We start from the raw sequence: 18,059 nt of genomic DNA, 5'->3' as shown, positions 1-18,059 counted from the left end.
AAAGTTAAAAAAAAAAACAAAGATGGACGTCGAACTGTTGTTCTTTGCATCATGGCCTGGGCACAAACTACTGTGACCACTGCAAATGTCATATTTATCCACTCCCGCCCCCACACACAGAATATCTATAGTTCAATTTCTTTTGGATGTACAGTACTCTTATTTAATTGTTATTCTGCATCAGTGGTTTGGTGTTGCCTTGTACGTGCTCTCATCTGTTATAGTATAATTTTTCACTGCATAAGGGCCACCATGGTTCAGATCTATTGTTTATGTTAATTAGTGTATCTATCAGATCGGTCATGCACTGATTTGTTTAATGTTCGAAATGCAGTGACTCTCCAGCCATTGTTGGACTTCCAACGAGAGGGGACATAATGGTCAGTCAATTTTATTTCATTTATTTTTGGTCACACTGATATTTCCTATAATTTGGATACAGTGCTATCAAGGAGGAACCACTAAGTTTGAATTAATTGGCATTTTTTAAAATTTATATTATTTTCATTTTTATTAATGGCATCTTTTCTAAATTATTTTAGGAGAGCATTCCTTCTGCAGCACCTTTATCTTATTTTAATTCCATCCCTTTCTTCATTTGTTGCTGTTATGTACTGGTTTATTTTTTATTCACCACTTACATGCCATGCCATATGACTGGCATATTCTTATTTTATATTCAAATTATAAACTAACTTCAAAATAAACATGTGGTAGGTAATGCTTTATGGCCATGTTTGATATACTGATTTGCTTTCTTTTTTCCATTTTTCTTTCATTAATTACCTTCTTTATTATTTATTTAGTTAAAGTTTATTTTTATATACATTGAGTTGTCTTTGAATTAGCAACACCTATTCCTATTTAATACCTCATGGGCCATCTTTTGCCCATGATACAGCCTGTAGACATCTTGGCATGGACTCCACAAGGCATTGCATGGTGTCCTGTGGTAGTGCTACCCATGCATTGTACAATGTGTCCAGAAACACCTGCACATTGTCAGGTGGATGGTTGTAGTTCTGAGTGTCCTTTCCAGTAGATCCCGAACATGCTCAATTCGGTTGAGTTTGGTGGACATGGGAGGATGGAGAATTCATTGCCATGTTCCTGAAACCAGTAAGACCCCTGTTAGGCCTTGTAGCATGGTGCGTCTTGTTGATAGATGCTGTAACCGTTAGAAAAATATAGATGCTGAAACTGTTAGAAAAATATGGCATCAAAGGGAATCTTTTAAGGAAAAAAATAAACTTCAGTCCTCACTAAAAATCTGTAGTGAGGAGAAAGCATTGGAAAATGCTTTATTCTTTAAAATAAAACTTGGAGTGAGACAGAGCTGCACCTTATTACCATTTATTTTTATAACTTTATGGACCATTTAACATGTTCATTGCTTCTTCATGCAAATAAGCAGATCTGGATTTTTTTTTAATCCACTTGGTGGGGAACCATTCTACTTTTAGAACTTACTCTTCCAATTTGACAGAAGAAAAAAAAATGGATATTTTGTCAAGAAATCTTCATTGGAGGCTGATTAATTCAGTCACAGTAAGAATAAAACCCAAAAAATGTCTTTCCTTTTCAATCCAGATTGATTCAACCCCATGGTTTCATCGCTGGTCAAAAAAGGTTGTCGGAAAAGTCAGCAGTGAAAGTGTTAATGAAAGAATAAGTTACTGACAAATTTTAGTGCAGGAGACATAAAAACGGGATCAATATTAGATGCAGATAGTAGTAGTAGTAGGGTTTTCTTGCATGTGATGCAAGAAAGCAAGTGTATGAGCTTATGCAGCATCAGCAAAAAAAAGAAAAAAAAAAAAAAAAAGAAAAGAAAATCACACCATTCCCCCAAATGTCTGTCCAGTTCCTCCTTAAACTTATTCAACCTATCAACTTCCACAACGACAGATGGAAGTTTGTTCCAGCAATTAACCACCCGCTGGCTAAAGGCAAATTTCCGCACATCTATTCATCTGTCCTTTCTTAATTTGAATTTATGCCCCCTTAGGTTCGTAATCTGAACAAGTGGAAGGACCCCATCAGAATTCAGCATGCTCAACCCATTCAAGGCCTTACACACCTCAATCAGATCACCGCGCAGGTGCCTAGTCTCAGGCCACTGCAATTTGCAGAACTTAAGCCTCTCTTGGTAAGAGGATCAGTTCATTTCCCTCACCAATAAAAAAGCAGCTTGCAGATCCCAAGAATAAGTAAATTAAAGGTTGCAGTTTGATGTGAAAATTAGTGATGCAGTACCAAAAATTATGAAAGATGGAAGAGGCAAGAAACAAGAGTAGACTAAATAAAAAAAAAAAAAAAAAAAAAAAAAAATGAAAGAAGTTAATAATTTTATGCATTTAGTAAAACTTTTAATGAAGATGAAAGGTAAAGCAAAAAAAAACAACAGAATGAGTTGAGCAGGAAGTGTGGGAAAGAAATAAATTCATTTAATTGTAAATTGCTGGAATTAGAGCTAGCTGTTAATAACGTAGTTTAAGCTTATTTTAAGCTAAGAATCTGAGAGCATGGAAAGAGATAAAGTAGTTAATCAAAGAATTCGAATCTTCATAAATTAGAGTTGAGAATAAATGTAACTAACAGACTGAAGCAATACTAAGACCACATTAGATAAAAGAACCACTAGGTGGCAGTGATCACAGTGTACTGACGTGGGATTTACTTAAAGATTTAATTACCATCAGGGGTAAAGGAAAGAGTTTTTGCTTCCGTAAAGGCGAGTACAGTGGTCTCCGACAGTTTTTAAATTCTGTACAGTGGGATCAACTGACGTCTTACCAACAGTAAATTCTAAGTGGGAAGCATTCAAGGAATTAATCGTGGAAGCTACTAAAAGGTTCATACCTATTAAGAAATATTGTTCAAGGTTTAGGCCTAAATGGTTGTCAAATGAACTAATGAGACTCGTAACAGAGAAGAAAAATGCATGGGATGCATATAAATTATCAGGCGACTCAGAAGCCTATGGAAGATATAAGTTAATCTGTAATCAGGTCACAAAGGAGGTTCGGCAGGCGAAGGCAGATTATGAGAAATCCTTGGCAAAAGATGCTAAGAAAAACAGCAAGGATTTCTTTACTTATATAAACTCTAAAAGGAAGGGGATGAATCTGATCGGTCCACTTGACATCGATGGTTCGACTGTTGATTATCCTGCTCAGATAGCAAACAAACTGAATGAGTATTTTCCATCTACATTCACACGTGAGGAATTATTAAGGTTTGAAAATGGCAGAAGGTTATCAAATTGTAGCAAGATACTTAATGATTTTGTAATAACCGAGAGCAAAGTGGAAGAGAAATTGTTGAAGTTAAACGTAAGAAAAGCACCTGGGGTGGATGGGATCTATCCAGTTATATTAAAGGAGACGGCAAAGCAATTAAGCAAACCCTTAGCCATAATTATGAGAGCATCCTTGGACTCAGGGGAGGTTCCCACGGACTGGAGATGTGCAAATGTATCCCCAATTCACAAAGGGGGATCGAAGGGTGACACGAGTAATTACAGACCAGTTAGTTGAACTTCTGTTCCGGGTAAAATAACGGAGTCGCCGGTTAAGGATGCATTGCAGGATCATCTAGACAAGACTGCAGTAATAATTCAGACACAGCATGGATTTGTTAAGGGAAAGTCTTGTCTGACAAATTTGATAGGATATTCTGATGTGGTTACAAAGGAACTGGATGCGAAAAATAATTTTGATATCATATATTTGGATTTCAGGAAAGCTTTTGACACTGTTGCGCATGGAAGACTATTGTACAAATTGGAGCAGAATGATATTAAGGGTAAGTTGCTACAATGGATAAAAGGATGGTTAAGTGCTAGAAGACAGAAGGTGGTAATCAATGGGTGCTGCTCTTCTTGGACTAATGTTATTAGTGGAGTCCCACAGGGTTCGGTGTTGGGTCCACTGTTGTTTTGTATATTTATCAATGATATCGATGAAGGTATATCAGGCTTAATGTCGAAGTTTGCAGATGATACAAAGGTTGGCAGGGTTGTTAATGACAGTAATGGCAGTGTGCTACTGCAACAGGATCTGGATAATTTGGGCAGATGGGCTAAGAAGCGGCAACTGAATTTAACCTTGACAAATGCAAAGTACTGCATATGGGTAAAAGTAACCCCAGAGAAACGTACCAACTGTGTGGTACTACACTTCTTAAGGTGGTAGAAAATGAAAAAGACCTGGGAGTAATTGTGCAAGCAGGATATGAAGTTTTCTGAGCAATGCAGACAGGATGCCAGGGCAGGTCGTGGGGTTTTGTCAATGATATATAGGAATTTTGCTAGCAGGGAAAAGGAGATGATCATCCATTTGTATAAGGCAATGGTCAGGCCACGCCTTGAGTACTGCGTACAGGTCTGGAGGCCTCATTTTAGGAAGGATGTAGATTTACTTGAGCGTGTACAGAGAAGGGCAACAAGATTGGTGAGGTGAATGAAGGGATCCTCTTACCAAGAGAGGCTTAAGTTCTGCAAATTGCAGTGGCTGGAGACTAGGCACCTGCGCGGTGATCTGACTGAGGTATATAAGGCCTTGAATGGGTTGAGCACACTGAATTCTGATGGGATCCTTCCACTTGTTCAGATTACGAATCTAAGGGAGCATAAATTCAAATTAAGAAAAGACAGATGTAGAATAGATGTGCGGAAATTTTCCTTTAGCCAGTGGGTGGTAATTGCTGGAACAAACTTCCATCTGTCGTTGTGGAAGTTGATAGGTTGAATAAATTTAAAGAGGAACTGGACAGGCATTTGGAGGGAATGGTGTGATTTTTTTTTTTTTTTTTTCTTCTTTTGGCTGATGCTGCATAAGCTCATACATTTTCTTTCTTGCATCACATGCCACTACTACTACTACATTAGAAATAATGAAACACAAAAAAACTTGAGTTAACAAATATCTAATTAAATCTAAGTGAATAAAATGCAAGATAGTATATGGACATGTAGAAAAAAGTGGAGAAGAGAGATTAGCTAACTAGATATTTGAAAGCAAAAAAAAAAAAAAAAAAAAAAAAAAGAAAATGAATAGTAATAACACTGAGAGTCAGACCCAGAGGAAGATGGATTGATGGTTCATGCAAGCATTAGAAGAAAGCGGGCTTACTTTGGCAGAGGTTAAAGGTCTACAGATTAGTCACCCGTGTGCCCACAAAGTATAACAAGTCATTTATTGTGATAATGTTATCACTTTTAAGAAGCCCGGATCAGATGCATACTAATATATAGAAGGGGAAAAAAATGTTGTTTATTATAATCAGTGCTTAAATTTATGTTATCACTTTTTTTGCCTTATTGCAGTTTATTTATGCTTGTGCAGTAGAAGTGATTACATAACATCCTGATTTGTTCTTGAACTCGTTACTTGTCCAGCTACAGCTGTTGCTTTGTACAGTTTGAATGGCTGTTGGTGTGAAAGAAAGTACTGTATCTGCACTCCTAACAATCTGACTGTTTTACAGAAGAGCATCAACCCCTTTCTAATTCTTGATTTTAATATTTTCTTTATTTGTTTTTAATGGTTTGTACGGATTATCCAGAAACATTATGAGAGTTTCGTTTCTATTGTTGACTTTCTCAAAGAAATAGTGGATAGTCAAATTAAAGTATTTCATATTCCTTCCTTTTCAAGTACACATTTTCACTCTACATTAATGAACAGCTGCATTGTTTCCTCAGTTATTGTTATTAATTGGTTATTTTTATCAGTTTAGCTAGATCACAAAGTAATCATAATAAGTGCCATCCACTATAATCATAATGAAAAATGAAAGAAATATCACATAATGAAATTTATGCAAAACTGAATATTTACCTTATCAAAATTTTTTTTCTTTTTCATGCTAACTCTCACATTTTCAAAGTCATGGCCTCCAAAGTTTGAGTGATGGCGCCTACTTCCTTGCTGTCTATCATCTTGAATGGAGTTTGGTCCATCACGCAGTGGATCAGCTAAAAAGTGATAGGCTGGATCTGGAGGTGGTTTATCTTTCTGATAAAGAAAATGCAGCTGTTCATATTCTACACACAAAAACACCCAAGAGTAAAGATATTAATATAGTTATATTAAAAGCAAAACCTGACTCAGTCTACAAATGTAGTGAGGCAATCAGGGAAACCGTAGTGACCCAACTAAAGCCCCACCCAAAAGAAATTAAAATAAATAGCATGAGAAAATAGTGTGCTGCTGGAAATAGCAAACAAAAAAATAGACCTGAGAAAGGTAGAAACAAATCTTGAAATCTTAAAACTTGGATAAAAACCAGAAAAACCAAAAGGAAAGAATCCACCTATACTGTTATTTGACATCATACAGTGGGACCAAATAATGATGTTACCAGCAACAAATTCTAAGTGGGAAGCATTTAAGGAATTAATCATAGAATGCTACTAGGCTTTTCTTACCGATGATACAAAGGTTGGCAGGGTTGTTAATGACAGTAATGGCAGTGTGCTACTGCAACAGGATCTGGATAATTTGGGCAGATGGGCTAAGAAGCGGCAACTGAAATTTTAACATTGACAAATGCCAAGTACTACATATGGGTAGAAGTAACCCCAGAGGAATGTAGCAACTGTGTGGTACTATACTTACGATGGTAGAAAATGAAAGACCTGGGAGTGATTGTGCAGTCAGATATGAAGTTTTCTGAGCAGTGCAGACAGCCTGCAAGAGTAGCTCAGTATCTTGTCAATGATACACAGGAATTTTTCTAGCAGAAATAAGGAAGTGATCATCCCCTTGTACAAGGCAGTGGTCTGGCCACACCTTGAGTACTGTGTACAGGTCTGGAGACCTCATTTTAGGAAGGATGTAGAGTTGCTTGAGCATGTACAGAGAAGGACAAGTTTGTGAGGGGAACGATGGGGTCCTCTTACCAAGAAAGGCTTAAGTTCTGCATATTGCAGCAGCTGAAGACTAGGCACCTGAGAGGTGATCTGACTGAGGTGTATAAGGCCTTGAATGGGTTGAGCACACTGAATTCTGATGGGATTCTTCCGCTTGCTCAGATTGATTACGAACCTGAGGGAGCATAAATTCAAATTGACGAATGGCAGTTGTAGAATAGATGTGTGGAAATTTTCCTTTAGCCATCGAGTGGTTAATTGTTGAAACAAACTTCTATCTGTCATTGTGGAAGTTGACAGCGTAAATAAATTCAAGGAGGAACTGGACAAACTTTTAGAGGGAATGGTTGTGTAAAAAAAAATTTTTTTTTTTTTTTTCTGGCTGATGCTACATAAGCTCATATGCTTGCTTTCTTGCATCACATGCCTCTATTACTACTACTATTACACCAGAGAAAAAACTAATGATAGACATATACCATAAAAACTTCCAAGAAATAATGAGTATAGACAATTTCAAATTAATGAGTATGCTGAACAATTTCAACTGAAAAGGGCTACAAAAAGCTGGAAAAATGGCCAGATGAATATCATAGTAGAGATTTCCCCCACGATTTGGAAGCACCTACAAGGACAGCAAACAATCTATGCTGGCTGGACTGTTCAGATTCAGGTAGTACTTCCCTGTATAAAAGTGCATTAATTGTCACAGATATGACTATTAATGCACATCAAACTGCCAAGAATTGCAGTCAGAAAACTCCTGTCTGTGGTCACTGCACAGTTCCTGGCCATGACTATAAGAACTGCCAGAACAAAAATCAGCAGCCAAAATGTGCTACCTGTAAGGCAACATGGCTGACTCACTATGGCCATAGTATCAGAGATGATAAATGCCCCTGTTATACTAAATCTCATTCAATTGAATTCTCAAAGAGCAAGAACTGTTGTAGATCAGATCAAACTCAAACTAGAAGAAAATAATATAGATATCTTGGTACTACAAGAACCCTAAACACATATGGAAAGGGTTCAAGGATACCCAAGAGGCTATAAAATCATAGAATACACCTAAAGTGTCCCTTCTGCAGCAATAGTAGTCAGAAATACTGACCATACAGTCAGAAAGGTGGGTCACCTCTGCTCCCCCAGTGAATTTTGGTTTGGTATGATTTTGGGTTTACTGGCACAACAGCAACCTAGGCTATAATGCACCAACCACGACCCCCCCCCCCACACACACACAGTGGCAGTGTGTGTGCTGTAGGACAGTTTTATATCATATCACTTATTCCAGACCAGGTGAAGATATAAATCTATCATAGAATATTTACAAGCAGTCACAGACTTGCTACGTACAGCAAAAATTTGTAGTGTGTGCTGATGTCAACTGCTGGTTAGCCTTATGGCATAGCCATGCATAAGACACAGCTGGCACACACAGTGGACAAATATTCTCAGACTATCTTACCACATCTCCATTTCACATTCTTAACCAACCAACTTTCAGCAGTACCATGTAGGAGAGTGACATTGATGTCACTCTTGCCACAAATTCAATAGCCTATAAAATTACAGACTGGTGTGCCAACCAGCCTGGACTACATTAGGTCATAGAGCAGTTACCTTTAAAATTAACAGGCAGTTACAAATAACCCAACAATTCCTGTTGGTTGTTAAAAGACAATATTAAAGAGGCAAACTGGCAGATCTTCAGAGAGCTTAAAGCAGCTGAGTTGCAGAAACAGGAAAATGAGTGGTCTAGATCAGGCAACAAATGTAGCCCACACGAGCAAGCACCGATTATGACAAACATTTTAACAAAAACATCAAGCCTGTCTATCCAACTGAAAAAACAGAGGAAGCAGGTAGTCCCCTGAACTGACTATACTGAGGAGAAGGGTACACCAAGCAAGTCATACTGTATGATGGAAGAGATGGGGAAGTGCTGACCAGAACAGATTTAAAAAGGGCATACCTACAGAATTTCTGGGGATAGCCCTTGATACAACCAACACCTTTAATGCCAAAAGAAAAAGAATAGCCACAAAGCTCCATGAGCTATGGAAAACAAAGTGGGAGCAGGAAACCAGTGTGCTTGTGCATGGGGTTATACCTAGGATTATTAATAGTCCAACTATAGTGAAGAATCAAGCAGAGGATTTGGCTGTCACAGACCATCCGGATTTCACTGAAATTGGGTCCACTTGACTTGAATGTCACCCGAATATCAGTTCCATCAGCGTTTTAGACTCCCAGGTAACAAGCACAGCTTGGCTGGCATATCTGAGAGAATGTCTGCGACAGCCTCAAGGACTTAGATTTCTATCTAAATAATAATTTAGAAAATGAGAAACAATTTTTCTAGGACTTTGCCAAGGATGGGCAGCACAGCAATGGGCCTGTAAGAGGCTGGATCATTGGAGGGTTTGCCAAAGGACTTAAGCAGAAGTTTAAGTCTGGCCTGTTTCCAATGCAACAAGAATAATCCCAAAGACAGGCAAGCATTCATAGGATTTAATATTATTAATGGGCAATTTTTCCAAAATCTTTTAAGAACAGAAACCTCAAGGAGGACATGTCCAGGACACTTTCCATCCCTTAAGGTTGAGATAGCAGATTCCAGCTCAATATCCAAAAATTAAGCCTCGGCACAGGGACCTTGGTATGATGAATGATCTAATCTATTTGTAGTTTGGTGTTTTCACAGGAGGCAGTGTCCTCATGGAGCAACCCATCCAAAATGGCATTAACTGACAAGCTCCAGTCCAGGGTTTCATTACCATTCACAATAATAGATAAGAAAACATCATCAGAGATGAATCTTGTTTGTAACAAGTTTGTACGGTAATCCCCACAGATCTTCATTTATGTTGTGCTGAACAAACCTTGCCAGGGCAAATTTTTTCTCTTGGAAGATGGTATTGAAATAGCTCCTTCTACTGGATTTATACAACTCACCAAGTCCATCAATCTCACCTCTGGGCCTGTTAGCTCTCTGAAAATTACAACGAGCATTTTGTAAGTTTCTTCTAAGAATAGTGAGATTTGGGGTTCACCATGGAACACAGTTCTTAAAAATACAGAGGAGAAATATATGCTAGCAATTCCTATTGACTTTGCTGGGGCATGTGATTCACTCTGGTGGCCTAGTGTCCTCAGGAGACTCTGCCAGGCAAATGACCCAAACAATCTCTACAAGGTAATAAACAGCAACCTTAAAGACAGAAGTGTCTCAATACGCAAAAGGTTCCAGGAATTGACACAACCTGTGAATAAAGGTTCAATCCTTGGCCCTTTCTTCTGGAACGTTGTTCTGGATGAATTTCTGGCCTTGGATCTGGACCTGTGGATAGCCTGGCCTTTGCAGATGACATGATTTTCCTTGTAAAAGGTAACAAGCGAGTGGTTGTAGAGAAAAGATCAAATGCCACCCTCTTGCAGCAGCAGGATTGGGCACAAATGCATATACTCAAAATATCGCTTGACAAAACCAAACAAATACTTTTAAAAGGCAATCTGGACATAAGAAGACGTCCACAAATTAAAATAAACACAACTACTATCAAAATGGTAAAAGAATTAAAATATCATGTCTTTTACCATTTTGATAGTAGTAATTAACATTTTCCCACCATCTGGCTTATTCGGCAAAGAAAGTGAGAAATTATGCAGGTATGATTGCCAGGATCAGTCAAGCAGACTATGGGTTGAAAAGAAAGACCTTGGCAATCATACACCATGCAGTGTTCTTACCTGTTATAACCTATGAAGCCGGCAAATGGTTCACCCGCTTTGCCATAGTAAGAAACAGGAGTAAGTTAAAATCAATACAGTGAAATATACTTCTCACTACCACAAGAGTATGTTGAACTGCAAGCACACCTGCACTGCAGGTACTGGCTGACACTCTCCCACTTTACTTGGAAGTAGCCAAAAGAGGCTTATATTTTAGATATAAAAAAGGCATACCCACAGAATTTCTGGGGATAGCCCTTGATGCAGCCAACGCCATCAAGGCTGAAAGGAAAAGAATAGCTATAAAAAAGTTTGCCAAAAGGTTTCTCCCACAGGTGGCATTGGTTAGCCCAAAGCCACCAAACAGGTATGCCACTGGACTCTTTGCTACCTTTATATTGACAGGTCATGGCTCCCTAAAGGCGAAATTAACCTCCTTAGGGCTGATGACCCAAACTGTACTTGTGGCAAGAGTGAAGACTGGGCACACATTCTATATGAATGTATAATTTATGACATCCCCAGAACTCAGTCAAAAGCACAGACTGGCCCCCTTCCCAGGGAAGAAGAATATCTATTCAGAATGGAAGAAGAAAATTATGTAGAGGCAGTCAGGTAAGCAGATTAGCTGAAAAATATTAATAAGCTAGTAGCAAGGGAATGCAATGTTAGTAGTTTTGGTGAAAGAGAGTGACCCAGTATGAGAGAGAGAGAGAGATCTAGTGTTATGGTAAATGGGAATGAGTGAAGGAGCTAACATAATTGGCCGAATGAATACAAACTTGATAATAACTGACATTAGTTTATATATACTAAAAAAAATTATTCTAATACTAACAACGCAAATGCACCTCAACTGAAGAATAATGGTAAATTGAAGTGCCCAGAGAGAGAGAGAGAGAGAGAGAGAGAGAGAGAGAGAGAAAGACTTGAACAAATGAAATGAAAGTCAGATGAATGAATAAGAGTGTAAATGTGCGAGAGAAAGAACAAAAACCATAAAATGTTATAGTTAAGTGTACACTAACCCTAGTTTTTAATTTCCAATAACTTTACTTTCTTAACCTTAATCATTTTGTATTAGTATATTAATTTACACTACACACCATTGCATTCCCACTCCCTGGTATGTGAGAAAGAGGATGAATGAGTGGGGGGAAAAAATAGATATAACAAATTATTAAATGAGGATTGAGTGCAGCAATAGAATGATGAGTGGATGCCCCCCCCCCCCCGATAGGATGATGAGTGGATGGCTAGGCCAGTGGTCTCAAACTCAAATTGCATGCGGGCCGAATGCACTATCTGAAAGCAGCTGACGGGCCGGAATTTTTTTTAAACAATATGAGAGTGAATATAAGCATCGTATTTACAACAAATACATAATTGAAATGTATTTGTGGGCCGTGTAAAATTGCTTCAGGGGGGGCAGATGTGGCCCATGGGCCACCAGTTGACTACTGATCTAGCCCCCCCCCCCCATTCAAGCAGATACCATGCTATGGCTACTTAGCCGGCATGGTGTGGGATGTTGACACTGGCCTGCCCTTGGTCAGTGTGGGATAGAGCACCAGCGCAGGGTCTTCTACATAGCGATCCTTTCCCTATGTTTTTTCATTCCTACCACCTGGGTTGGTTGATTCCTCACTTCCCCATCCTCTTCCTCCAACTTGGGTGGCACCCCCCCCTTGCCTGGTAGGTTTTCCCACTGCCGACTATCAATATCCCACACCCAAAGCAGGATGGGAATCCTGACCTGGGGTCCCCTCCTGTCCCCCTTTCACTACTGCACCCCTCTATCCTTCTACCGCTTTCCTCCTTCCACTTCCTATCTCCCCACTACCACATTCTAACTCTCTCTTTTTTTTTTTTTTTTTTTTTTTTACTGGGCTCTCTCTGCCACAGACAGGGAGAGCCCAGTAAAAAAAAAAAGAAAAAAAAAAGCCCACTCCCTATTGCCTGGGACACCTTGTGGCGCTGGATGGTAAACTAAAGGTTTTTTGTGCAAAAACATAGGCCTTTAGGCTAAGAGGCTGGATGAACAACACAACCCTACACAAACACTCGCTAACCTACATAAACATGACCTTTACATTGTTTTGTATTCATCGCATTGCTTGACATGGAGTTGGGGAAATCCCTAGAGCCACATTACAATTAACACTATACACTATTCCCCCACCCAAGTCACATTAACAAATGTGCAAAGCACCTATTGTCCTCATCATTCCATCTACACAAAACTGTTCAACTTTCAGTGGATGGATTATCATGAAGTTTCATATCTGACTCTTAGAATAACTTTCTGAGTCATCCCAAATTTCATTAAAATTAGGCAAATAAAAATCAGTAAGTCACATATTAACTGGCAGATGTGCATAAAAAAATTTCTTGGTTTAAGCATCGCACATATTCAAGTTGTTGCTTTTTGGAGCACTGTTTTTGTTATCAATTTACTAAATACATAAATTAGTATTAACAACCCCCAAGCATGCACTTATAACTATAAGTGTACTATGTCTATCCATAGTACACTTATATCCAGATGTGCACGAGTGTTCATGGGGTGATTTACATGCTGTGCTGGCTGAAGAACCAAGAATAATTCATGGAGGAACCCCACACCCTCTGCCTAAAATCAGCCAACAACAACCTCAAAAGGAGAAGACTTTAGAAATTCCTAAAATTGATGATGGGAACCAAACCCAGGTATCACGACAACAAGGGCTGCTACAGAGTCACTACAGTTAAATCTGGTTAATTCATAGTTCAAGGAACCAAAATACATCCATTTAGATAGCCCAATATTTAGTTTAGTCCAATAAAAAATTAATTTAAGGGTGTCACATATTGTATAATAAAGTGTGCAGAATTTTTGCGATTCTCATTTAAATTATTAATATATTAATAATAATTTCATTTTGTTGTGGTAGATGTTTGTGAATAGACAGTTAATGTGTTAACCTAAACATGAGAAAGGTAAAAGTGTCTGTGGAGAAATTCAATAATTTCTAGAACATAATAAAGATAGCCAAATTTCATTTTTGACAACATTACTAATGATACAGTTTGATGCACACAAGCTGTTTGTTCGAATAAGACGGTTTGAGCTCCTGACTGCTAAATACGGTCGATCTGCCAACCTGCACTGGACCAGTGTGGCAGATTACGGTCCATTTCCCTTGTCATGAATTGTTGAGTAGGCTTCCATCCTGCAGTGGTTGGAAGAAGATAATGGCTTATCTTTTTTTTTTTTCACCTGCGAGAGAGAGAGAGAGAGAGAGAGAGAGAGAGAGAGAGAGAGAGAGAGAGAGAGAGAGAGAGAGAGAGAGATCCATGTACTGGAATATTATTTGTTATTTAATATTCAAAATCATGAAAAAAAGTGTGATATTTCACTCTTTTAGCATTACTGCTTTCAGTAAACTTCACAACTAAAGCTGCTCAAACTGCTCTTTTGTTAATTACAACTATGTAGGCTCCAATATAGTGCTTGCATAAACCAGTAACTAGCTTGAAAAATATTTGATTGCATTATGTAATTTTACTCGTTATGTAGAATTAAATCTGTTGTTTTGCATGCATAAATAAACTGCTATTTAGAGATAAGATTAAGCATGGTTGGTTGAGAGGAAAATATTACACAACTATACAATAAAATAAAGCATAAAAAATAAGGTTTTTAGGACATTAGAAATGTTTGATTTGAACATGAAGGTAGGCGACAAAATTTTTATCCCTTTCATCTTTTAACTTGGCTCCGAAAACTAGCATTGAAAACAATTTCTTTATTAATTAATACATACAAAAATAGATTTAAAATTTCACTTTAAAATTATAATTAAAATCATTTTTCCATCTGTATCCACGTACTGGATTCATTCATGCTCGCTCGCTCTCTCTCTCACCTGTCCCCCCCTTCCCAATCTCAGCTGTTCTAAAGTAACTGGTCAGTGGTTCATGTAAGTGCTCTACAACCAGCTTACACAGTTCTAATTAGCAAGATTATTAGCATAAAGTTTACTGAGTGCGTGAGTGGCAATGCTAAAAGAGAGAAATGTCTCCTTTTTTGGCACGGGTTACAAAGAAAATAACATCCAAATATAGATATTCTCTCTTTAGAGGCTATGTACAATTACACACAATAAACAACAATAGCACCTGTTTTAACCTACAGCTTGTATACATATAGCTACATGACTATTATAACAGCAATAATGAAAACACAGCGAACCTTTATTACATGTAAAAAATTGAAAGTAATTTCACACATCTCATGAATTCCTTAAGAAGAACAGTTCAGGTTTGTTTAATCCTCCAATGTGAAAATATTTTTTTGCCAAAGCACATTCATTATTATTCTCTCTCAAACTGAGGGCATACAACACAAGATAACTTGAAGATGCATGGTATTTGTGCATTTTGGTTTCAGCAGTGTAAACAAAATGGATTACATGTGCACCTGTAATCCATTTGACACAACTTAGTTTTGTCAATTCACTGTAATTTTGCAGGCACTTTTTGGGGAAATAAATAAACATAAAATTTAAAAGGTGCTATATATTGTATAATGACTATATATAAAAATAGTAGCAAATTTTTGTTCTAACAATGTTTTCCTGTAGTTGGTTTTGGTAGTCTTTTCAATTAGACATGATATTCACAAGTTGCAGGACCTAACTCAGACTTTGAATTTTATTGTAGACATATTTCAAATAATTTAAAAATAAAAAATTAAAAAAAATAAGCTCAAAAATATAAATGCATATAAAATCCTATATCATTAATTGGTGAATAGTAGCGCCTTCGAAAAACACTGCACTTAAAATAATCTGATACTGAATTAACAAGCACATATCTAGATTACTATTTGTTATTCCATTAATCACAGAAAATCCAAGAAACATATTGCTCTTCAATTTTTATCAATATCTAAGAGGAAATAAATATTACAAAATAGGTAAGTGAATGTTATATTGTGAGGTGCAATGAAGCAAAAACTATTTTTAATTATTTGATAATTAGTAATTAATTGGAATAAAATTAGCTTTATTCCATGTTTTAACTTTATTAATTTTATGTTTAAACTTTATTAATTACAGAAAATGAAGAAATTCAATTAATTTAAGAAAAAATATCAAAAGTGGCTGAAATGCAACACAGTACATACATTACCTACCTTTTGTTTCTCAGTGTGTATATGCACATGCGATACTGTGAGAAAATATTTAATCACTGGAGAGTTTTTCTATTGTAACAGTTCTACAAAATTTTGGTCCCACCTTAAACAAGACATGCAGATGAGTAGTTAAAGGTGGGACCAAATCAATCACACACATCTATTCAACTTTTTGGATGGTCTTAAAATTCATATATTTCAATTTTATGATAAAAGAAAAATTAATCACTTAAATCTTTTTTTATTACTTGTTAAGCACAATATTAAATGCACAATATAATCATATTTTTAAAGGCTCCTCTCAGTTTTTTAATATTAGCACATCTTCATTATAATTATAAATATGTTTCCAGTACAGTAATACCCCGACTTACGCTACCCCGACTTACGCGAACTCGGAGTTACGCGGTTCTTGATTTTTTCGTTTGGCAACGCTGCCGCCCACTATCTTCAAGGTCGTTTTTCATATGTTATCGATATCCAGTGCGACGGCGGAGATTGAGAGCGAAAGATGAACAAAATTAAACTTTGCTGCTTTTATGTTTTTTATATCAGTGAAGGGGAAACACATTTCACCATAATAACGTAAAAACCCACACATTTCCAGCTATCGGTATAATCGCAAATGCAATTAGATCGAGTTTACTACCAGTTTATAACAGATTTCACTAGCAGAAACGCAACTGGATTTTTATTGTTTTATGGTAGTAACCCCTAGAAATGTGAGGTGTTAATAGTGTATCTCTGCCTTTATGGTGTTGTTTATTCAGTTGCTACATGCGCGCAGCTTTGTTTATGCGTATCAAGCGTGCTCCTCGTTTTGTAATTGTGCTTTATTCCCTAAAAATGAGTAAAATACTTAATTAAAAGGTGTGAAAAGGAAGCGTCCTGGTGAAGACACTGCAGATTCAGAGAGAAAAAGAAAAGCAATTATGTATCGATAAACAGAGGCGGACTGGATCAAAAATTCTTACCCGGGAAAATTTATAGTGGCCTCGCACTATGGTTTATGGCCAAAATCACACTGGCCCACCGGGGTTCCCCCGGTAAGGCTTATGGCCAGTCCGCCTCTGTCGATAGAGAAAAAATATGAAATTGTGAAACGCTTTGAGCGAAATGAAAGACCATGTGATATTGCACGTGCTACAGGCCTAAATGAAGCAACGGCGAAAAGCACATGACAATTGCAAACTTGACAGGTTGAAAATTGAAAAGATCTCAATTGTAAAGGGCTTAAAAATTTTAGAAAACATAGACTCCAACGAAGAACGCGTTATAGCTACAAAGCAAGGAATAAAAAAATTATTAGCTTGCTACGAAGAAATTCTGCGTGAAAAAAAAGGAACGCGCTGTGTCGTCAGACGAATTTGTTAGATTTTATGAAGCCATCGACATTGAAATAACTTTTTAACGTAAGTCATTTGTTTTTTTAATACATATTTTGTATTAATATGTATAAAGAACTGCAATTTTATTAATATTTTTCTTCTAAACTAGTGTTTTTGTTAGTCCTTGGTCCCAATTAAGCAAAATTTATATGTATTTATATGCAAAGTTGTACCCCGACTTACGCGAATTCGACTTACGCGATTTTCGTCGGACCCACCTATCGCGTAACTTCGGGGTATTACTGTACTATAATGTAAAAATGAAAAGAGAAGGGTTTTTTTTTTACATTTGCCAAAAAAAAAAAAAAAATCCCAACCCAATCCCTCATACTTTTTTGTCACCAAGAAGTGGCCAGCCCACAGCAATGTTCAAGTGACTCATGAATTTTTTATTAAACTCTGCCTCTGCTACCTTGTGTGTGTGTAACTTATTCAACTCATTTACAATACATTCTCCAAAGTTCATTTCATGAGATCAAGTCCTTCTTTGCTCTCTAACATTTTAGATTGATTTGTTTTTCTTAGCAGTGAATATATACTTTTCTCATTTATTTTGCTGATTCACTTTGGTGCCTTATATAAATAACCCAGATCTGTCCTCCAAGGTGTCTAGTTGCCAGGCTCTGTAGCCTATACTTCTAAGCTATTCCTTTCAGTGAAAATGAGTAATGCTCTGTTATTTGTAATCTTCAAATTGGAATACAAGAAGCCAGACTAGACAGGCAGCACGAGGAAGAGGAGTGAAGCATGTTAACTTTTTCCCCTGCAAATAATATAACTCTAATAACTTCCTCTTGGCATTTTTTAAAACCTATATTATTCTCTTTATAAATTAAAAATGACCACATAGCATTTTTTACAATGCTATAATACTGAG

General features: G+C 37.2%; 1 protein-coding gene across 1 annotated transcript in view; it reads right to left on the bottom strand.

Moving 5' to 3' along the window:
• The window catches only part of LOC150084780 (uncharacterized), a 133,373-nt gene that overhangs the window by 28,106 nt on the left and 87,208 nt on the right, over positions 1-18,059 (bottom strand). The window contains exon 6 of the mRNA XM_090376353.1: positions 5,844-6,020. Coding sequence (XP_090232479.1) covers positions 5,844-6,020 — 177 coding nt within the window. The remainder of the gene's footprint in view (positions 1-5,843; positions 6,021-18,059) is intronic.

Source organism: Mastigoproctus giganteus, chromosome 6 (assembly GCF_048544385.1).
Source record: "Mastigoproctus giganteus isolate SK-2022 chromosome 6, ASM4854438v1, whole genome shotgun sequence".
Taxonomy (NCBI): domain Eukaryota; kingdom Metazoa; phylum Arthropoda; class Arachnida; order Uropygi; family Thelyphonidae; genus Mastigoproctus; species Mastigoproctus giganteus.
This window is presented reverse-complemented; position numbering and strand designations above follow the sequence as displayed.